This window comes from Bemisia tabaci, chromosome 2 (genome assembly GCF_918797505.1).
Source record: "Bemisia tabaci chromosome 2, PGI_BMITA_v3".
NCBI classification, from domain to species: domain Eukaryota; kingdom Metazoa; phylum Arthropoda; class Insecta; order Hemiptera; family Aleyrodidae; genus Bemisia; species Bemisia tabaci.
The window spans coordinates 1,346,337-1,370,455 of NC_092794.1; the positions used below are offsets into that span (position 1 = coordinate 1,346,337).

Genomic DNA, 24,119 nt, shown 5'->3' on the forward strand with positions numbered 1-24,119 from the left:
ATTTATAATTTTCTTTACCGTGAGGCCAAACTTTTTAAAACTGATTATTGGGTTTTCTCATTATCAATAATACTAAGTTGACACTTCAGATTGAAAAGGAAGGCGAAAAGGCCTCAGGCATGCAGACACTTAGGTGCTGAATATCACCTCTTTCTCACGTATCTCAAGTATTGACAATACAGTCTGCTGATGTATGCGGGATATGCCCCACTCACGTGAAAAATTAAGAAACAGTTGATGACTTCATGTTCTGCAGTAAAACGAATATATTACCTAGGTAAGACATTTTGAGTATCTAAGATCATTTAAATAGAATACTTTAAGGAGAAAGATGGAAAACAATGTAAGGAAAAACAAATTGTAAATTTTTTATGCTAAAAAATGATAAAATCTTCGTCTAATTCAAGACTTAAATAAAAATAAGATATACATGATTCAAAGCCATGCCTACATTAGGATGAGAGGTTCAATACCCAAGACATGCATTGACCAGTGAAAAATAAGTATCAGAACAAATGAAAACCTTCGTAAATTACCAAAGATATTAACAATAGTAATTAAACAAAATTAACCAAAGTAGGCCAAACTGCATCTCATATTAATTACTTTCTTCTTGCTATTTTTTTTTATGCAAAAACTAAGAATAAGATGCACAATTTCTTGAGACTTTCTTTATCAAAATCAGAAAAGTAGACTTAAAATTTTCGAGTGCAGAAATCTGAATTCAATATTTTTTCACCACGGGCATTTCTCATGTCCCAAGTCTCAATTATGATAAAATATGAGTTAGCAAAGCATCATTCAAGGAAAAAGGCGATTAAATCTAAAATTTTACATCTTCTAAAATAAAACTTTTTTTTTCTTATGATATTACCGTTCTTTTTAACTATATCTCTTATTTACGTACGTAGATTGAAGTTGTTTCTGAAAAAAGTTTATACAAATGGTTTGTTTAATTGACTTCCTCAATTAAACTACCACTCAAGCCAAGAGATCATAGGTGTGAGTGCCGATTTTTTCAAATTTTATTACTAACTAAACAACCGCATTTACAAAACATACAATGATACAATGATAAATGGATGGAGTTAAGCAAAACAGTCACAACTCTGTTACAGTGTTTCAATATTTTATCTCCCATTTTAATTTATGGGAGGAAACCAACGAACATTCCATTCGAAAATTTTAGCAAATTTTCTTGCCCATGAGATGAGATGCGGTAACTGTTAGCTGGGTATTCATGGGATACCATTATACTTCGCTTATTAAGAGGGATTTTTATATAGTTGATGATGTAAACTTACTATAAAAAAAAGCTTTAACCTCGAAAAAAATAGTTTTTCAGATGCTGTGGGCGTGCGAACTTGAGGTCACAAATTCCAGTGAACAAAACGCAACTTGTTCATACTTATTGAGTGTCTGAAAAAAAAAAAAATTAGTTTGTACTTTTGCCACTTCACATGTTTAACATAACATTCGAAACATGTGGAATGAATCTCAGCAATTAGGGCGAAAGATAAGGGAGGCCTATGTTTTTCTGGGTATACCACTCAGTTGCTCCGCGTCCAATATACTGAACAAGGTAGCTGCACCCCGTACCTGAGGTGACTGGGTACACCACTTTTCCAATGTTTAACAAGTTGTTTTAATGTTCATATTTTAAGTTTTTTACATTTAATCATTATATACTAACTATATAACTCATTTTTTGGAAAAATGAAGCTGAAATCCCCATGTTCATTGAAAATCTTACAGTTTCTGAGTTGATGTAGTGACCGTCTATTTTGTGGCAAAATCCTTATAGAGACGAACTTTTCAGCAAAGTCTGCCCAAGTTAAATTATGCTTTGCTCGAGAGTAATTAAATACGTTTCTCTACTTTAAACTGATACAAGTTTTACTTGTTAAGTACAAGAAACAAGTTTTGTTTGTTGTGAGTAAATTTGATAAATTTTAAAATTTTTATTCCACCATTTTTCAAAGCTTTAGGCTGCAGACCCTCCTAGCATCCAGAGTGTCCTTAAAATACTTTGGCAGCTTATCCATTTTAACAAGGTGGAGAAATGGTGCTGGGTCCACACCATTTCGCGGGGAAAACAAAGCCAAGAAGTTCCAAAAATTAAAATTAGAGTCAAAATTAAGTATTTGAACCCTAATGAAAAAAAAAAAAGAAAAAAAAATTAATTTAGACTCTAATTTTAATTTATGGAACTTCCTGGCTTTGTTTTCCCTGCGAAATGGTGTAGACCCAGCACCATTTCTCCACCTTGTTACATACAGTTCGGGCCACCTCTTAATGTTTTTTTTCTTTACTTATCCATTTTACAAGGGGAGGCTACCGATTGTCCCCCTCAGATCGGGTTCAAATTTGGCAGAGAGGTAGAATAGGTTAATATGAGAACCTGTATTTTTTTTTAGGTGCCAATGCCCAGCCGTTTTTAAGTTATGAATTTTTGAAGTTGCCGTTTTTTCGTGTCAGCGACGCGCTCAAGTTGAGCCTACTGTGCGCGCACCTTTTAATGCGATCCGAATGTCGTGATGATCATGTGACACAGGTGTCCAAGCGGTAGCGCACTCGCCTATGGTGCTGCGGGTTCGGAGTTCGATACTTGTTCTGTGAATTTAATTTTTAAAATTGATTATTTTGTTTTTTAATCGCTTCATCACAAGAAATTGTAAGTCACCTTGTAGACGTTGTGATGCTAATTATATTTTTTTCCTTTTTGTCAAACACTCATTAAAAAAAAATAAAAAATAAAATATACATGAAAAATAATTAGAATCATAACGTCTACAAGGTGACTTACAATTTCTTGTGATGAAGCGATTAAAAAACAAAATCATCCATTTTAAAAATTAAATTCACGGAACAAGTATCGAACTCCAAGCCTGCAGCACCATAGGCGAGCGCGCTACCGCTTGGACACCTGTGTCACATGATCATCACGACATTCGGATCGCATTAAAAGGTGCGCGCACAGTAGGCTCAACTTGAGCGCGTCGCTGACACGAAAAAACGGCAACTTCAAAAATTCATAACTCAAAAACGGCTGGGCATTGGCACCTAAAAAAAAATAAGGGTTCTTATATTAACCTATTCTACCTCTCTGCCAAATTTGAACCCGATCTGAGGGGTACAATCGGTAGCCTCCCCTTGTTAGTACTTTGGCAAATTTAGAGAAAGTTCCTGCCAATATTTTCAAAAGAAAATTCCGAAAAATTTCAGAACCAATAACCCAGTTACCCCAATTTGATGGGTGACTGGGTTTGGCAACAAAAGGAGTAGTAGAGGTTCCTTTTTCTTTGAAAAAATTTGGCATAAGCTATTTGAGTTTCTACCTCACCATCTTTGAAGCAAAGGGCTAAATTAAGTTGGAGCATTCTACCTAATCTCTGTTTTAAACAAGGCTTCAAGGTTTAAATTATTTTTATTTTCCAAAAGACTCGTCCCCAGTTACCCCACCTCACCTTCTAAAGCTTTGTTTCACAAAATTTGTTGCTTGAATAAAATGTAGGCTGATATCCTACGAGACATTGAAATAGGAGAAAAAATATGTTGAAACACTGCATTATCGATGAGACTGTTCTGCTTGGCTTAATCTACATAACCCCACTACTTTAGACTAAGGCAAGTTTTTACAGAGCAGAGAGAGAGTATTTACAGAGGAAAAAAGTTAACCAGAAGGAGACGTAACTCAGTTTGAGAAAATCTCAATGCTGATGAACCACTGAAAGAAGAAATTAATTACTAGAAGGAGATGCAGTTCACTTAAAAAAAAATCCTGATAATATAGCCACTAGAATAAGAAAATGAAGATAAGTGAAACTTTAAAAATGTAAGAATTAATTGGAGGGCTAGTTCTTTTTATCAATGCTCCTTGAAAAACACCACTTCCTTGCAAAATGCCAAATTCAACTCATTAGTGAGAAATTTGCAGTTGTACTCCACATTAGAGTCAGTAAGTGAGTAAAAACTTCCAAATCACAAAAAAACCTAAATTAGCGTAGGCCACATCAGCCATTGAAAACATCTTATGTATTTGACAAACTGTAGGTGTTGAGTTTCACAAAATTGTAAGCTCATCCAGCACAAGGAGAACATTTTCGATTTTGGAACATATTTACAAAACTTAGTCAAGTGGTCGCTTTGCTGAAGGTAGACCTTGGTTTTTTGGTGGGCAGGAGTTGTGATTTGACCGGCATGAAAAATTCCAGTTTCTAATTTGTAAGTCTTAAGTGAAAATTTTGAAAGTGTTCACTTTATTTTGCTTGAAATTTTTTTATGGTGTGCCATTGTACTAGATTGCTCACTCTGTCAATGGTCCGTTTTGCCAAATCGGGGCAAAAGATGTTATGCACCTAGCAACCAGAAGGTTCCACTTAATTTTGGAATTGTTTACAATGATTGATTTTAACTTAAGTCCTGGTTAGAAGTTTATAAAAATTGTTAGTTAAGAATAAAAACTTTCAACGGTCTAAATTTTTCTATGCGTAGAACCGAGAGCACTTTTGTGTGATCCTGGTGAGTTTTGTATAGGAGGTAGCATTCTTTTGAGGATAGTTCTCTTACAGAATTTGATGAAACTTGTAGGTACGATAGGCAGGCTCTCCTAAACTAAGGTCCACTCGGCACTACAAGACTCCATGTGCCAGTTTCAAGACATTGGCATCAAATCCAGGCAAAAATTAAGTCAGTCGCCACTAAGTTCAATGTGGACTGGCCCTAGAAAAAGAGCTAGGGAGGGCACAAAGGATCATAATGTTGCAAAAATGTAATCTTATTGAATTAATGACATTTCTTGCCTTCAGCAGTTTGCGGTGCACTATAGCAACCATCTCTCTAACCTTTTATTGACTACGAGTCAAAACTCAATTTCTTTAAATTAATGTTTTCTGCAGTTAATGAATGAGAAAGTCCAGGCAGTTAATAAAGATAATAGGAATAAGACCAATTCTGATGATTTTGTATCAATGCAATACGGCAAAAATGTGATAACTGATTTTGTATCAGGACTAGGCAAATGAGCTGAGTAAAGCGAGTTATCAGCTTGAACAGGTTTGGTCCTTTTCTGAGGGGCTTTTTCGAATTACAAGTCCTATTTTGACAAGTAATAAAATATGCATCGTAAATGCAATGATAAGTGGCTTTTAGAGGTGTTTTAGAAATGTGTTGGACCAAACAAATTTGCGATTATCAGTCAATTTTCATTGGAGCCGTTTGAAATTGAATTATTACAAGGTGCGATTCTTGAATGCATCACTTCACATGCATGGTGCAGCGCCAGCAGCAGTTGTTATTCTGGAAAAGAATTCAGTATTTAGTGCCCATTGCTACCGATTTTCAAACATCTGTGAGAGATTCTTGGGGGGGAGGGGGATTGGGTGGAAGGAAGGGCAATGCAAAATGGTATGAGGAGAGAGGATAGCGCCAGCATGAATCGGGCGGTGTTTGGATTTTTAAATGCAACTTTTGACCTTTTGACTAGCAAATGCGTGAATTTATCCTTAATGCTTCATTTATTCATCACTTTTTTCTCCAGAACGATTTCCTGGAACGATACTTGCAAAATAGGGCAATGGGCCTGTTGCAAACTTTTGCTAGAGCAAAAATTAGAGTTGTTTCTTGTAGATAATGCCTCAAAAATCACGATGAGCGCATCGGCAAAGTCTGAAATGCACTCATAACTTCACAATCTGCGTAAGAAATTTGCGTTTTTTTAAGCTTCCCGCTTCAAAAACGATACTACGGCACAGGTGAACATTTTGTTGGAGGAGTCGCTCCATCGTCGACGATATTCATCATGGCCGACACTTGCGCGCAGTTCCGCGCGTAATTCGAGGAGAGTTCAAGGTCAATCAATTCGGGCGTGGAAAATATGAACGTTAACACACCGATTGTTACCTGGTCTAATCCAGTTCAGGTGTTATCTCGTCCCATCAAACGTGTTTTGGCGGATTGGCGTCGGCCATGATGATTATTGCCGACGATGGAACGACTCCTCTTACAAAATGTTCACCTGTGCCGTAGTATCGTTTTTGAAGCGGGAAGCTTAAAAAAACGCAAATTTCTTACGCAGACTGTGAAGTTATGAGTGCATTTCAGACTTTGCCGATGAGCTCATCGTGATTTTTGAGGCATTATCTATAAGAAACAACTCTTATTTTTGCTCTAGCAAAAGTTTGCAACAGGCCCATTGTACCTGTGCCAGCGCTGATGCCCTTGTGGCGCCCAGCAAGAGCTTGAGAAGTAACTGCCTAATGCCAATCAGAGTAAGAGAGAAATATGAGGACTACGGTTTTCTCTTCAGCTGGCCGCTTCCGTGCTAGTTAGCTAATCTGTCATGAAGGAGAAGGGGAACTGATTCTACTCTCCAACTCCCCAGATAGAAAAGCAGGCAATAATTACGAGGGGTAAGGTAGGCACCTCTTTTTATCACACTTGACAATCAAGAAGAAATGGTTAGAAAAGATGGAACTTTAAAAAGTTAAAAGAACGTTATTTTTGAGGTTGGATAGGAAAAATTGCAGAGAATTCAGTAGATCCCGAGTTTTGTGATACCAAGTCATCCCGACTCTCTTGACATCGTGTTCTGAACGTGATAAACAAGATCAGGCGATTCTTTGAACTTAGGTGGGTTTCTGACTAATCTGAGTACTACTGTTATTGTGGTTCCGAGGTGGTAGTTTCCAGATCGAACTACTGGCGACTAACAGTCTCAGATTGCTACCTCCTTTTGTTGCTTGCGAAGGGATCTCCTGAGGGGGGTTTGTATGACTTCAATTTTTGGCACTTCTGGTGAATCGTCCTCATCCATCGAAAAAGTTTCATCCAATGAAGCTTTCTTGTAGGGTGTTCCTCTGATTTTATTCGACCTTTTGGTGGCAGGAACAGATGAGTCACTCATTGGCGTACCTGGAAGTAAAAAAAAATTTGATGATTTTATCTCGATGTTTTTGAAGCTATTGAGTTGTTGCAAGAATTTTTACTACTTTTGTCTAAGGACGCAGCGAACCAGTTCACATGGTAATTATAAATATTCATTTGATAAGAAACTGAGCGTAACCTGTTTAGGAGGGGCCAATGGCTGTAGGAAACTGGAACATTAAAAAGCGAAAAAAATTAGCTTACAAAAGGGAAGATTGTACGTGAGACAAAAAAGCATTCAGCTGCTTCATTGTTCTCTCATTGCAAGGGGACTCCTCAGTTGTGAGGGAAAACGGGATGTCCATTGTCCATTCACAGAATGTTTATGGCAACTTTGCATAGCTGTAGCCACTTTCATAAGAAATGATGCTGAATTATACGAAAAATTATGCAGGAAAATGAAAGGAAAAAAAAATGGAATTATTGTTTTTTTTATAAGAAAAAAAAAAAAATTATTGGAAAAATTATGCTGTACTGAGAGTAGCAGCTCAAAATTAAGCTTACCAATCGAATCGTGTCATGCGAAAACCGCTGAATACCTTATCTCTAATTTTGAGAAAAGTGCAAGAAACTGTAGTAGCCTCATAAAACCAGGATTATAAAATGTCCAGAAGTTAATTATTACAGGAGTGGATTGTGGATAAGGAACAGTCCCCGCACAAATACAGGGTGTCTCACGAAAAAGGTGCCACCTTAAATATCTGCCGAACGTGTCGGAATTTCGAAAAACGGTAAAAGACGTGTTCATTTACATTGAGGGGGACACCTTTTTGCGTATTTGACATTTTCCCAAACCGCAGGAGGGGCGCGGGACGAGGGTGCCCCACCCATAAGTCGAACTTTTCAAATGGCACCCCTACTTATTTATTTCAGAAATCAACTCTATGCCAAAAAACAAGCCCTCCTGTCTAAACCGAATGTTAATCGGACAATTTTCAGTGATTGGCAGTGGTTGAAACATTTTTTTCATGTTCTTTTCAAAAATTCCCCACGCCCAATGGAATTGCCGTATCAAATTAAACGCTCCGCCAAAAAAATTCTTAAACATTGCTCTTTCCATTAAAAAAAAAAAAAAAAAAAAAAAAAAAAAAATCTGCTGTACTCGAAAGCTGGAGCACGCGGAGCCCTTCTTCGCGACATTAAAATTCGTTTTACCAAACATTTCCGAGGGGCACTCATCGGAAGGCAAGGGAGTAGTCTTTAGTTTTAGACAAGAATTATTATTCTTTTTTCTGAAGCATAAGAAACCCTGTCCATGAAGAAACAGCTAAGTAGAAAAACAAATGGATTAGCTTTAAGGGGGTGGGTTTCAATGATTTGAGCCGGACCTTAATACCCCTGAGGATGCTATTTTTCTTCGGTGCTTTGTTTTTCTACTTAGCTGTTTCTTCATGGACAGGGTTTCTTATGCTTCAGAAAAAAGAATAATAGTTCTTGTCTAAAACTAAAGACTACTCCCTTGCCTTCCGATGAGTGCCCCTCGGAAATGTTTGGTAAAACGAATTTTAATGTCGCGAAGAAGGGCTCCGCGTGCTCCAGCTTTCGAGTACAGCAGATATTTTTTTTTTTTTTTTTTTTTTTTTTTTTTTTATCGAAAGTGCAATGTTTAAGAATTTTTATGGCGGAGAGTTTAATTTGATACAGCAATTCCATTGGGCGTAGGGAATTTTTGAAAAGAACATGAAAAAAATGTTTCAACCACTGCCAATCACTGAAAATTGTCCGATTAACATTCGGTTTAGACAGGAGGGCTTGTTTTTTGGCATAGAGTTGATTTCTGAAATAGATAAGTAGGGGTGCCATTTGAAAAGTTCGACTTATGGGTGGGGCACCCTCGTCCCGCGCCCCTCCTGCGGTTTGGGAAAATGTCAAATACGCAAAAAGGTGTCCCCCTCAATGTAAACGAACACGTCTTTTACCGTTTTTCGAAATTCCGACACGTTCGGCAGATATTCAAGGTGGCTCCTTTTTCGTGAGACACCCTATATAATACAATGTGAAATACAATATAAATGAAAAAAATAATAAGAGGAACTTTAATCTCAGTGGAAGTAGAGTACCTTTATAGACAGAGTATGGCCATTTCTGTTCCGGTTTTTCATTGGTCGCGAGCGAATAGGCTGACACGATGCTCTTAGGGCCGTAAATAAACAGACAAGATGGCCGTTATCATCAAGCAAGATTGAGGTTATGCACATCTTACAGCCTCCTGTGATAAAGGTGAAAGGCAATTTAACAATGTTTTCATGTGTTTTTCGTGTGGTATTCGTAGATATGCTCGTTTAAATTGTTACTGCCGCATAATTGAAATTTTTGTCAAATTTAGCTTCTCATCGATGTTACGGTGAGCCGCCATCTTGTTTGTTTATTTACGGCCCTAAGAGCATCATGAAGCCTAAAAACTTGTTGGCCAATCAAAAAGCGGAACAGTTTTCCTGTAGTAAAAAGATACGAATGGCCACACTCTGTCTATAAAGGTACTCTAAGTGGAAGCAATGCTGTCAAAGATGAGATATACCTCTTCACACATATCTTGCCTCACTCCTATTGCTTTCCTCATTGGAGGAGTCATTTGCTTCTGTAAGTGGCCAATTAACCAAGTCATCATATAACTCTCGGAAGTAACCCAAAAGTCCCAATAATGAAGAAATGGACATGAGCAGTTTTGGCTCAATACGATTCAATTGTGCTCTCTTTTTGTAGAAGTGGAAATTAAATTTAAGTGAGAAAAAACGAATCTAGAATAATGTGAATTGAAATGCTAACATTTGGTTGAGTTACATAATGCAGAATTGTGTCCATGATTAATGAATTATTAATCAGTATTGGCCTATTTACTGAAAGTTGTTACATCAAAGTATTACCTTACTACATAGCAACAATATTGAACAAGTTTCACAAGAACAGAGAATGATCTTACCATGACTAGTAGAATCAGGGCTTTGGAACATAGGTGGTCCAAATCTCAGCGATTTTGTTTGGCGCTTTTTTGCAGTGGTGGTAGGAGTTGTTACAGAAGCAAATTTAGGTGACTTTCTTAAGATGCTTTTCGGAGTTTCTTCTGTTTGATTCACCTAAATAGCAGATAAAAGATAGAAACATGATTAAAGGAAAAAGTGCTCCCACAGAAATATTATTTTGTGACAGAGCTATAAAAAGATTTCAATATGGCATGTACATCCAGGCTGATCAAAAAGTTCCTTCCACCTCCTCAAACGTTTTACCTAATGATGCTCAAGATTTGAAACTTGGAGGGCATCCCTACGTCAATGGAAGCTACTTTATGAGCCCTCAAACTTTGGGGGGGGGGGGGGGGGGGAGCGGTCGCAGGCAGCTGCATTTGGCCCCAATTTTTTTTAAAATTACAGCAAACCCCTTGGTACTTCTTTGTTTGAAAGAACATAAAAAAGAAGAATTTTTGTGCAAAATTAAAGACAATGACTCAAACTATTCCAAAATGGCGGACGGTTAAAAGCCAAAACGCGAAAAGGTCAAAAAGTGGTACTTTGGTTTTTGGGGATGGATTTGCCTAGAACTGTGCCTGAGGGTATTTGGGCATGGAAAAGAAGCATTTGACTTGGGATTTTTAGAGAAACCAATTTTCCCTACAGGGTGGCTACTTTAAGTTCAAAGTGGGGAAAATTGTAATTTTTTTTTCCTTTCATTTTTTTCTTTTTAAATGTAACATTAAATTCGTGGTTCTCGTTCCTAAATATCCCTACTTATCGAGTTTCCGGCAAATCCATAGGCAAAAAAACCGAGACGCCAAATGTGTGGGGTGTATTTATCTCTGTATTCGTAATCTGTCTAATAAAAATGGGGGGAGAGGTTGTGTGAGGGGTGAAGCAAATTTTTCTTGATTTTCACCAATGATATGTATGTACCAATGATGCGACGGGAGATAAATAAACATATACATAGATAAATACATGCATACATATAATTCTTAGTAATGTGGCCATTGCATATGAAAAATAATGATTTTTGAACTTTCTAAATGAGCTAGGCAAGGAACAGCCACCAAATACTGAAATACTAGGTTTTCCATGATTTCAGGGAATAAAATATGACAACACCGCCTTTTATGGAGGGCTTTGAATCCCAAAAATTTCTTACAGGAAGTTTTTGACCATCTGTGTAGATTTTCTGTCAAGAGAGTTTAATTCTGGTGTAAGAAGTTGCTTTTCATATGCCATTTTAAAAATGGTGAGAAATTATGAAATTCGAAAAAGTTTTTATAACTATGAGCATAAGGTTTGATTTCGAAGAAGATTGGCCAAAGTGACTCTCTTACATCCTTAATGAACACACTCGAGGGATTCTTTGCTCCTCTGATGAGATCGTTACTAAACAACGCGTTGAATGCCGAAATACCAGACTTTTTCGCAAAATCGACCTTCAGATCCATGTTTAGGCTGGAATAAGACCCAGAAATAGACCAAAAATGACCAAACCGTGATTAGTCTGTAAAGTATACACCTTCAATGAGAAAAAAGTTGCTAAGTTGAGGAATTTCAAGGTGATGAGTCCAAAAACGGCCCTTATTGAAACCCTCCTTTCATCAGAATTTGAATTTTTCGAGTTCCATCCTTTCAAATGTACTTTTTTTGGTCAGATTCGGATTTCTCGCTAAAAATTAGTCTAGCATCGAATAGATTTCATGCTCATGCGTTACATTAAAAGATCTTCATGCCTAAATCTTGCGCTAAAAGGCGTCATTTCCACCATTACCAGCGACTCAAATGAAAATCGCAAATGCCCCATTTGAAAGGAGTGAGATAAAAATTTGAAAAAATTAACATATTTTAGAGACCGAGAGGCAACTTTTCTACACCTTACGTTATGTAATTTTGAGAATGTTTATTATTTGCTGCACCCTAAAATTGTACGATATTTACAAAAGAGTGCGCTTCAACCAAAGTGGAAGCAGAAAATATTGTGTTCACAAATTATGTTTGTATATGAGGAGGAAAAGCTGGAGGGACCTCTGCTTTCTTCGCTTCCGTTGGTAAATTTTGAGCTTTATTCTAAACGCTTGCTCACTTTCACGAAATGCTGCTTTATAAATATTATTTTTAAGCACTCTGCAAACACGAGAAGGAAAAAACTCTCTTGATTGTGCACTGTAGATATTTGAAAGGATTTTTGTTAACATACATTCAATACTTACAACAATAGCTGGTGATGAGGAGATAGTTCGAGCTAACACTGATTTTCTCACTGCATTCAGTGATGCATTAACTGAGAGTTTTGGAGTGATCCGTTTGGAGCCAGATGACATAACTTGCCGCAGTAAGCTATTATTGGCATCAGACTTTCTTCGTGGTACGTGTGTTTGAATTAAAGGACTGGCAATTTTAAAATGACCGCCATCGAAGGTTTTGAATTCTTCTTTTGGTAAGGTAGACTGCTCTTTGTTTTTCCGTGCGTCTGAAAAATACATGTTCATGCTAGAGCCAAAATGATTTTTGAACCGAGAGAAGATGAAAATATTGTACACCATACATTTCAATGCAATTTTTTTTTTTTAAAATTGAGCATCTGAGTCCCAAAGCGACCGGTTCTTGAAAAAATTTGAGTAGAAATTTAATAAAGTCAATTGAGTAGTTTCTTTTGAATCTAATTGTGCCAATTCTTTATTTGTTCATGTCGTTTTCTCGCCACATACGAATTTGCAAAAATCTTTTGCACTGGTACAGGGATATTTATGGACACAGGGCACATGTTTTATGATTTTTTCGACCTTCTTGAGTGTTAAATTCAGAGATATGCACACTCATTTGCCTCGACCTTTTTACATATTTTCTACTGCGCTGTTATCAATACTTGCTAGAGACCAATCCCCTTTGAAGTCTGAGAGTCTAGTAAATTATGTCTCAGTTTCTGAGCATTTATTGACTGAAAAATCAGTTCATACATTCTGCCCTGGAGCTTAGTGTGTCTGCACTAACAAAACATTCGACAGGATTCATTACATTCTGAAGTTGAAAGGTATACACCAATAGTTCAAGCTTTCAAAGTGACTTTGCTCCAACGTGCACAAAACTTGATACCTATGAATTCGATGGCGGGTACTTGGTTTCCTCTTCAAAATTTTTACAGTGCACAATGAGTGCAAAATCCAGGCATTGTGCAACACAAAAAATGCAGCATGTGGTGATACTTAAATACACAGGGTGTTCCAAAAGTCCCCCACCTCCAACTTTGGAACCGTTCAAGATAAAAAAAAACGAGACTTTGGGAATGTTTCTATCTCAAAGGGGACCATCTTCTGGAGGGGTCAAAATGTTGGCCTGTCTCATAGGGGTAGGGGGGGCAGTGGGGCTCCCAACTTTTTTTTTCAAATGGTGACCCCTACGTTGTGATACTTCATTGGTAAGAACATTAAATACTAACCATTTTGGCGCAAACCACAAAGCAGTATCTTCATTTATGACAGAGTTATAACAGGTCAAAGATCAAACTTGACTTATTTTCAAGAAGTCATAACTCCGGTTCAAATTATCGTAGAAACAAACTAAACGGGGAAACGTGCCAAATTGTAAGTACTTTTTGGTGGAAATCACAGGAATCACTTCAAACTAATTTTAAGGGGGGCTTCGGACTCCCAGATACGTCAGTTTAAAAGTCATACAATTTTTCTGCAAAGTGAGCCAACTTTTCCGAACTTTGCCCCAACATTATCTTGATAAGTTCAAAATTATTTCAACCTTGTCGTGCATTCTTAAGTCCCCAAAATTCCGGCAGAGTTAAAAAAAACTGAATTTAAAGTGATTACAGTTGACCGCTTAAAGGTTTTAAAAGGTTACATTGTGGTTTTATCACTACCTATAACACGCTTGGCTTTCTCAGACAGGTATTCGATGTATGGAAGTGAGACCCAGCGGTTTTGTGAGGGTTGGTAGGCACCTTTGGAGAGGAACTGGTTGCAGAGTTGGTCACGTTTTTTGTTACGGATTTTTAGGATATCACTTTTTTTTTATCATTGTGAGTGCCGATGGCTATGATTGTATCTAGTCCCTAGTCGTATTCTTTTCATTTGAGAGGTATTTTGAGGGCCAATTCATCATTGAATGAAAAAGGAGACATCTTGTGATTTCTGCTATGGTATGAGTTACTGAGTACTATCACATCGGTGTAACTTTTTTTTCAGTAGATGCCAAATTTCAGTTTATTACTGACACCAGTTATTATATAGCAGTTGGTAGCATGGATCCAGTAGTGCATATTGGCGCTACTAGGTATCACAGCCTGCAGGGCAACCTTGTACCTCGTATCAATACACTGTTGTTATGTCACGCAACTCTCGTGCACTTCTCTTTTTCCATCATCATAAGTTTTAAGATATAGCACCAGTTACAGATAAATCTGGGAAATTTAGCTTCTTGTCATGTAGTTCTAGTTTGAACTTGATGTTTTTATGCAGCTGGCCACTGTGTGAAGCAAACCAGTTTATATATAGATTGGGACCATTAAGGAAGTTGCTCATAGGGTATGATGTAGCCTGACAAAGTTATTAAGAAGCAAAGCCTTAAAGTTGTGGCTTTTTTTCAGAGCCCTGATGCGCTGAAACTTTCCAGGATGTTAGGGAACTATTTACCCGAGAAAAACAAGTTAACACCAGTTTTGTCAGATGCATCATATTGAAATAATGTACTTCCTTGGAAAAAAACAATAATAATACGTTACAGGATGGTAGAGAGTGGCAAACTAGTCTGTGAAAATCTCTGACCCATACTTCTGAGGTGAGTGACCATGCTGAACTGACAAACTGACTGAAGGAACTAGTGAAAATGCAAATCATCACTTCCTTTGCCAGCCAAGATACTGATTTCAAATATAAGTTAGGCCTGAAATCCATATATAAACGCCAACTAATTCAATCCTGGAGGGATTGTGCCCTGCCAGCTTGTTTGTTTTTGAAAAATATGCTAGGCCAAGGTGACAGACAATTTTCAACAACTATCACAACTACCATAACTGCTAATTCAACCTAGCAACTACGCATACCTGCAATAAACTTTTTCAGAGTAGAGGAAGCAGCAGCTTTTTTAACAATTTTGCATGGTGGTCGAGCACTTTTCCTCACTTGACATACGGGGTTATCCACTGCTGCAGATTTCCATTTGTTACTCCTAAGTTTCTCCAGATTATTGAATTTCTTCTCCAAATCCTCAACCTGTGGCATTACCAAATTTAAAAATGATCCACTTGAAGGGAATACAATTAATGTTTCAGCAGAGAGAGTATGGTTTATACAGTCTTGGAAGCAAAAAATTTAACAATTTTTAAGCGCTGTTACGGGGTACAAAGGGAGAGGGAGCATGAATGATTAAAAACTAGTCTTTTGAGCATCTTACCTTTGGACAAAAAGGACCCCGCACATCTCTTTTGGGAAGGTGCACCATGAAGAAACCTTAATTTTGTTATGGCATTTGATTCTCCTCAAGATGCTGATCTAAAGCTATCATTGTGCCAACTTTCTACGATGCACCGTTTTCACAACAAACGGCCGAGAAGATTTAATTATTCGGCGATGAAAAGCCAGAAAGATTCCTCATTTCAGCACTTGAGTGGACGGTCGTCTGTGTGTCAACAAGGAAATCAGGTGAATTCCCGCACCGAGCAGCAGTCTTATCTCGGATTCCGCTCGCCGTTTTGCTCGACCATCAAAATCAGTTTCTCTCTCCCTCCCGCTGTATTCACCTCTTCCCCATGTCTCTAAATCGAATGATTTGTTCTTTTTCATGCATTGTAGTCGAATAATAGAATCTTCTCGGCCATTTTTTACGAAAACGGTGCATCGTAGAAAGTTGGCGCAATGATAACTTTTGATCAGCATCTTGAGGAGAATCGAATGCCGTAAAAAAATTAAGGTTTCTTCATGGTGCATCTTCCCATAAGAGGTATGCAAGGTCCTTTCTACTTAATGAAAGCAATTTAGGTTGACCTGCAACAATGTTCGTATTTTACATTTAGTTAAGAGAAATATTATTCCGGAGCATTAGAGTGGTTATAATTTTTTGTCTTAAAGAGAACCAGAAATCTGACTCCCCCCCCTCCTCTCATTGCAAGTTGGCTTCTAGAACAAGGGTCGAGAGGGTTCTCAAGAGCCAACTCCGATTTTCAGGATTTTATTGGCATCACCTCGTCGCTCGCGAGTAGAAAGGTCTTACTTTTGAATTCGTTCGCCTTCCGCGAACCCAAACCCCTTTGTCCGCCGCCCGCTCCGAATTCTCGATACTTGAGGCGGATTTGCCCAAATTGATACCTATTTTAGAACTCGATCGATTAGCTATCCGATTCGATAACGTTCGAAGATGCGATGCCAAACACACTCATATTCATATCCGATCTTAGGAGGAAATTGCTGTACGCCAGTTAATTCCCTCCTAATGCCCTCTCGCCGCTCAGTGGTCGGGCGCCGCGCCGCGCTACGCACCCTGCATAACGGTCTACGTTGTTTCATCCTCCTTATCCGTCCCTTGTTTCCTTCATTTTCTATGGGCTGCACCAGCTTGTCTGAATTCACTACCAGCTGAGTACAGTTCGTTGACATGAGATGAGGGTGAAATTGATGAATCAGCTCCATCAGTTAGAGTTTCATCGTCTTGTCACTTCCTTGATTAGCATCGCTCGATGACCATTCACCTCAGTTAATTGTCCACCCTAGCCGCGACAGTTTCTTCCTTGAAAATATTGCTTTCACACGTTTTCATAATTTTTTCTCCACCCACTCTGTGGGATTTGCCTCCTTCTTTACCCCTTTCCCACAATATCAATACTAAATCCAATGAATTATGAATAATGATGTCTGTATCGCTGGTGAAATTCCCAAACAACATGTCTGAGTTCGTGACATTGCAGAATTCCTGTCAATATTTATTGTTTACATAAAAAACTATTCGTCGGCAACTCTAAAAACTGCCAAAAATTCTTTCGTCTTTGTGCGACAAAAATTTGGCGACAACTTCAAGAAATGGTGTTGATTTTTTCCTTAAAAAAATCGGAGATTTTAAAACACAGGAATACCTATGTGGTTTGGGAGTTTGAGCATTGATATACTGAAAATCAAACGGAAATGTGCAATCGGTCTAAGTCAGAAATTTGCCTCAAATTTCCATTTTTGCTGCAAATTAAAACACATTTTATCTACAGGGTTCTCATGTTTTTCATCAGTTTGTTTCCTATTGTATGCTCAACTTATACCCTTGATTTGTACACAGCATTTATTTGTATTTGAATAGCATAATTTTTTCAATATATTCATTTCATTCATTTCTTTTTGTGTGCTCTCTTTAAGTATTTGTCCCATTAACTTCTCTTAAAAGATCTTAGATTAAAATTTTACAAATCTTAAATTCTTCAACTATTTATTTATTTCTTCTTTCTTTTCCCACTCCTTAATTACCCCCCTCATATAATTCTCTCCTCTTTAATCCTTTCTCTTTGCGGACATGGTATTGGCCCGTCTGCAACGAGCCTTTCCGAAAGCGCTCCTTTATTCGAAAGATTTTGAATCGATACAGGAAATAATAATGATGATTCCTTTTATTTTAAAAATGGACAACAAAAGTTGGCTGGCAAATGCGACTTCTCAGGAAACCATTTACAAAATTTAGGTACTTCATTACTGAGGGGTATCTTACAAAAGTTGTATCAAAGGATTTGAATAACACATTTTTAAGTTTTAACGTTACAGAAATTCATCAAAAATGGCTGAAAATGACTCATGAAGCCAAGGAATCGTCAGCATGTATTGTAAGTCCCAAGTTGCCCTAAGTATTTAAGAAACTTTTTATAAAAAGCTTTTAAGAAAAAATTTCAAAGATTTGCTTTGAGACATAAATGAATAATATGAAAATATCTTAGGTCTATCAACGTTATACCTCTTCCTGTGATTTCAGATTAAAATGAGAAAAAAGAAGGAACAAAACATTTAAAGCCACAATCTCGATGACTTTAAAGGTAAGTAGAAAATCCCTGAAAATTAAATTTTGATAGACCAGGTCAGGCATTTGAGGCGCCTCATGAGGTTAAGCCGTACAGCATCGACTCGTAGCCTCGGCATTAATGCCGTGTGCCCAGGTAGCGGCCGTGCAGGCATGCGGCGCTGCGCCTAATGGGCGCAACCTGCCGGCGCCGGCTTTGGGCATTGAAGCCCAATGCCAACCGAGCCAACCGAGCCGGCATTAAGCGCTGATGCTGAGGTTTGATGCTGGCTTAGGGACCAACATGGGCTTCAACTTTTGAGGCCGGACCCTCGGCTTGCGGCCCAATACGGCATCAATTTTCGGTCCTGCGAAGCAGCTTAATTACCAACAGGGCTGACCCAGAAGACTGCCGGGGTAAACAGGGTGTACCAAAAGTCCGTCCCACCCCTGCTAACTTTTGAACGAATTGAGCTAGGGTAATGAAACTTTGGGAATCTTTCTATCTCAATGGGGACCATCTTTTGGGGGGGTCAAAATTTTGGTCTCCCCTCAGGGGGGGCGCGGGGGGCCCCCAACTTTTTTTTTTCAAATGGCAACCCCTATCCTATGATACATCATTCGAAAGAGCATAAAAAACTAAGAATTTTGGCGCAAACCGCAGATCAATATCTTAATTTTTGACCGAGTTATGATAGGTCAAAGGTCAAATTTGACCTATTTTCAAAAAATCATAACTCCGGTTCAAATTATCGTAAAGAAAAAAATAAAACGGGAAAATCTACCAAATTGTGTCCGATTTTAAGTAAAAATTGCAGAAATCACTTCGCTGTAATTTTAAGGGGGGGCTCAGACCCCCAAATACGTCAATTCAAAGGTCATTCAATTTTCCCGCGAAAAAAGGCAATTTCCCCTAGATTTGCCTCCACATTATCTCAGTAAGGTCAAAATTAGTTCAACATTACGTTTGCAAGTCCCCAAATTTCGGGAAAAGTTAAAAAAAAACGAAATTTAAACGGTCAAATTTAATCACCTTAAATTTCGTTTTTTTTTTTAACTTTTCCCGAAATTTGGGGACTTGCCAACGTAATGTTGAACTAATTTTGACCTTACTGAGATAATGTGGAGGCAAATCTAGGGGAAATTGCCTTTTTTCGCGGGAAAATTGAATGACCTTTGAATTGACGTATTTGGGGGTCCGAGCCCCCCCTTAAAATTACAGTGAAGTGATTTCTGCAATTTTTACTTAAAATCGGACACAATTTGGTAGATTTTCCCGTTTTATTTTTTTCTTTACGATAATTTGAACCGGAGTTATGATTTTTTGAAAATAGGTCAAATTTGACCTTTGACCTATCATAACTCGGTCAAAAATTAAGATATTGATCTGCGGTTTGCGCCAAAATTCTTAGTTTTTTATGCTCTTTCGAATGATGTATCATAGGATAGGGGTTGCCATTTGAAAAGAAAAGTTGGGGGCCCCCCGCGCCCCCCCTGAGGGGGGACCAAAATTTTAACCCCCCGTAAAAGATGGTCCCCATTGAGATAGGAAGATTCCCAAAGTTTCATTACCCTAGCTCAATTCGTTCAAAAGTTAGCAGGGGTGGGACGGACTTTTGGTACACCCTGTATGACCTTTGGACTTGGCGATGAATTCGCGGAACACCCCTTTGTCTACGTTTCCCATCGGCGCGGCGGCCCACGCCTCGCCGGGAAGTTCTAAGAAGTGGACGCCGCGGAAGGGTTGAAAACACAGCCCGTTGCGATTGGCCGCCCGGCAGCCGGGCCCGGGACGCTGGCGTCCGACGTGTCTGCTAATTGAAGCCGCCTCAATTTTGATGCTGCACCCAGCATCAAAAAGTCATGCCGGGTGTCCCCTTCACCAGGCTAAGCCGCCTCAAGGGCAAATGCGATCCCCGGCGTACTGTTCGACGCGGCATGAAAGTCCGCACCGGACCTCCGCCTTGCGCGCCGATGCCGCTCCGTTAATGATGCTGCCACAAACCTTAGCTCTAAATCCCTGGACCAAGTTTTGTACAGACTCAGCAGAAATATACGAGGAGGGACCAAAAAAACACGAAATTTTCCTGTGACTTGGCAACGATGGAAAATATTCAAGTCCTCCGCTAGGAGGTGTAACTAGGAGCTACGAAGAGTCATTAGGCTAAATTTCAACATCATAGTACTCCCCTTCTTCTCTTATGGTGCTTAGTTCCGTTTCGCAAAAATACATCCGATTTTGGTAGCTTTGCGTCGCATTACATGTCAACCTGGTCTCTTCATCACTCACTACGCACTCATCTAAAAGATTCTGACAGTCACTTTTCAAATTTAAATTTGGAGATTATCAATGATTTATTAACAAAAATGGATTTTGGAAAAAGAATCCGTAGACGTTTAAATGCCTAAAACCCTCATCCAATAATTTTAATCTGAAGGGCAAAGACCCTACTTGAAAGGAAAACTACCAACGATGAAAGGTTTTTTACGCCTGGTGAGCCTCTGATAAAACGGGGGACAATGTCAAGTTAAACAATCACTACACAAACTGATTGCGGTGGACGCACGGGTCGTTAGTATGTTGGAATTTTTTCCGTTAACGTGCGTTAAAAACTCAGCATTAAGCTGAAAATTCTCACTACAGAGGGAAAAACTCCTTTAAACGACCCGTGCGTCCACCGCAATCAGTTTGTGTAAAAATCGCCTGGCAAGGCTTGTGCGGAGCTGTTTGGATAATCGCTCACTAGATGGCGCAAGTTTACTTGCCGCCGGCATCCGCTTGCCCAAGTCTCGGGCTGGTTTTCACGACCTTTCGAGCTTGGTAGCAGGAGATTCAGGAGGCTACACTGCACTGATGATTGGCCCAACAAGGCCGAAACGCGTCTGCAGTTGCCTTCCTGAATGGACGTAACTAGTGTTGCGCCAAACAGCATATCTCTTTGCGGGAAGCCAGTACTCCAAAGGAGTTTTTCCCTCTGTAGTGAGAATTTTCAGCTTAATGCTGAATTTTTAGCGCACGTTAGAGGAAAAAATTCCAAACAATCACTCATCGCTAGCAGCTTCTCTTAGAAATAGGGTTAATTCCGTTAGTTCGTAATTAATAGGATTATAGACATTTTAACGTCCAATAATTTCATTCCTGAAATCCATTTTTGTCAATAAATCATCCGTTATCTTAATTTTTGCCTTTGAAAAGCGACTGCCGACTCCTTGGGGAGACTTAGATTGTGAGTGATGAAGAGCCTAGTTTTGATATGTACTTACCGTGATGTAGCAAGTGCACTGAATCAAATCCCGCTCTAGAGTGATGGTTTTGAAAAATTGAATTGTGAGACTACTTAAGTTGATTTTTTGGGGTGTTTCCGGCAGTCAAAAAACTCCTAGAAATTCCTGTGACATCAGGAGTCTAATACTAGCAGTTAAAAAATTGTGCAACATGGCCATGTAATCGCAGGTTCAATGGACTCACTATGGGTGTTCTAGCATAAAAAAGTTTTGGGCAGACTAGAGTTAAGGAAAAGGGTTCGGGATATCACAATGAAACTTCAGAGACAAAAGAGCGAGTCCTTTCAACCTGCAATATTGTTACTTCCCACTCGATTTTTTCCTCTTCACATTACAATCTTCGCAATTTGCTGAAAAACCTATGGTATTAAAGGCAATTTTCAGTTCAACAAGAGCTGGGTTGCCCATTTTTTACAGTTTTCTAATTTTTACATGCTGCAGACCACAAAACCACAACTTCCTAGTTAACACGTATCTGCATCCCTATGCAGAAATGAACTTTTTCACAAGTACTTATTGAATTTAGATTAAATAATTGAACTTCAAAGATCCAATGGGTAAAATCAATAGAAGGTTTTAGAACCTAAAAACAATTTCTAATGATTCATTCCGTATGACACACACACATACCTGGAGGTATACCATATCCCAAAATCCTGTCAAATCCTCTGGCATGATTGGTGGATTCGCAGTGCCAGTATCAAACTGTTCCACTAATCTGCGGAACTGCATAAATTTGTCACTTGTTAAAAGCCTAGTTTTCCCACTCAAAGCATTGATTTCACTGGCTATTTCTTCAGATGGCGATTCAGATTTTCCAATATTGTTCCATTTCTCGCAAAAATCATGGAGGCGCTGAGTTTCAAAATCCAAACGAGTACTGTAATTAAAATAAATTTATTAATTCTGGAACAAACTTAACATAAAGGCTGTCCAAAGAGTACCCAGACTGGTTCTGGAATTCAAAAACTAATCTTGGTAGAGATATAATTTTAGTTTTATTTTGAAAATCATCTCACAAGCTATCGACTGAGATCAAAATCAACACACACACCAAATCAAAAGTTTACCACGGTTCCATCCTGAAACATCCCCCCAAATTGCCTGAATTTCAAGAAAAGCAGCCATAATAAAGCCTCTGGGATTTCAATTTTTTTAAAATACGCATACAGTATCATGTGAGGTGTCAATTTCTATGTAATTTTGGTCGTGGGTTTCAGAAATGAAGTCATTAAAGTCTTCCGTCAAAGGGGGTACCCCAAATCCAAGATGGCAGCCAATTTTGCAAGGCCAGGGTGAAGTTTTAAAAAGCGAAGATTATGACTTAACATAATTATTTTCCAGATATCATGTTTGAAGGTAAAGAAAATCGTACTTCGAAAAATTCTAAGAAAATTCCGTCAACACCACGTGAAAGTACGAAAAAAGTTGAGTTACTAACCATATTATCAGATCCCTGCATGAAAATTATCGTGCGTAAGCAATGCGCCATAACGTGATATACCGCGATGTGCGAATTTCAATTTTCGCAAATCGTCTTTTTGCCCTACTTTGAGAGCAAAAAAATCGCTCTTTGAACAATTCTAAAAAATTTCTGTCAACACTAATAAAAAGTACTACTAAGTACTAGAAAGTACGCAAAGAGTTGAGTTAATTACCATATTTTCAGATGTCTAGATGAATTCCATTATGCCTTCGGAGACACTTCGAAACGCCAAAAAGCGCGATTTGCGGAAATCGAACTTGCAAGCGCACCACATACAACGGCCGTGCGGCACGGTTAAATTTTTTTTTTTTTTCGATTTTCTTTTTTTGGTCTTTCTTTACACACTAAAAGGAAACTTTTGCAGGGTTCTCCCATTAAAAATTCGAAAAAGCTATTTTTAACGGCCACCCTAAGCTGAAGTTCTATCAAATTCAAGTTGGAAATAAACGATTTTCATTAGCTGCAGCCAGGGCCGGATTTACCTATGGTGCATCGGTGCAGCTGCACAGGGCGCCAGATTTTGAGGGGCGCCAAATTTTGGGTTTTTTTTTTTCCAAACTCTGCAAAAAATTGAGAATTGCATCGAAAGTTCAGAAACTCTGATTGTTGATTGATTGTATAAAGGCAATGGAGACGCAGACAAGAAGAGAAACAACATTAACAATGTAAATATTGCATGTTATTACTCCATATGTGCCTGTGCATGCATATGAAATGCCTATTTTTGTCCCACCAGAATTTTCTTCTGCAAAATTACATCATAGAACCATTAATTTATTGCGTTCCATCTTTTACATGACCAGCAGCCTGATTGTTGAAATTTTTTGTTTGTTGGGACGACAAAGATGACATAGGTTAAAAGGCGGAGCGTGATTGGTCGGCTATGTCTTATCGCTGCTTTGTCGTGTCTATGTCGGGTTGACCTCTCGACAAGCTAACGGGACCTCTCGCCAAGCTAACAGGACCTCTTAAGTTTCTGACAGTATGTCGATCATCCCACCCGACAAAGGCACGACAAAGCAGCGATAAGACATAGCCGACCAATCACGCTCCGCCTTTTAATCTATGTCATCTATGTTGACCAGACAAACAAAAAATTTCAACAATCAGGCTGCTGACCCTAGACTTTAAGGGTCAAACTTTCCCTGAGTTTCGTAGTTAACAGTAACAGGAACAGGTACCTGATTTTGGTTTCTGCCCCAGAATCATTCATTCACTCGAAAAATTCTTATGTAGTTAGAGTTAGCACGTAGTAACCAAAGAAGACCGTCGGGTCGGGCAATGCGCGGGCGGGGGGGCGACGTGCGAAGGGAGCGCCTCGAAAATTTCTGCACAGGGCGCCAAAAACGTGAATCTGGCCCTGTGCAGTACAGTTGGTCAAACTATGCGTCACACCACATGGGAATCTCGCCTTGCTGCCATTACCCATATCTTGACTGCGTGTTTATCCAATGGAGGCATGGACCAAGAGAATAAATAAGGACCCCCAACTC

General features: G+C 38.7%; 1 protein-coding gene across 2 annotated transcripts in view; it reads right to left on the minus strand.

The window, feature by feature from the left end:
- Positions 1 to 248: 248 nt before the first annotated feature.
- Positions 249 to 24,119, minus strand: part of mars (guanylate kinase-associated family member mars) — a 42,457-nt gene continuing 18,586 nt past the window's right edge. Inside the window, exons 6-11 of one of the 2 annotated variants that reach the window (XM_019049848.2) lie at positions 21,771 to 22,020; positions 14,935 to 15,103; positions 12,095 to 12,354; positions 9,845 to 9,998; positions 6,728 to 6,912; positions 249 to 1,419 (exon numbers count right to left, since the gene is read on the minus strand). In XM_019049848.2, coding sequence (XP_018905393.1) covers positions 1,342 to 1,419; positions 6,728 to 6,912; positions 9,845 to 9,998; positions 12,095 to 12,354; positions 14,935 to 15,103; positions 21,771 to 22,020 — 1,096 coding nt within the window. In that variant the 3' untranslated portion in view covers positions 249 to 1,341. Of the gene's footprint in view, positions 5,299 to 6,727; positions 6,913 to 9,844; positions 9,999 to 12,094; positions 12,355 to 14,934; positions 15,104 to 21,770; positions 22,021 to 24,119 lie in introns of both variants that reach the window. The other variant, XM_072296510.1, reaches the window with a different exon arrangement.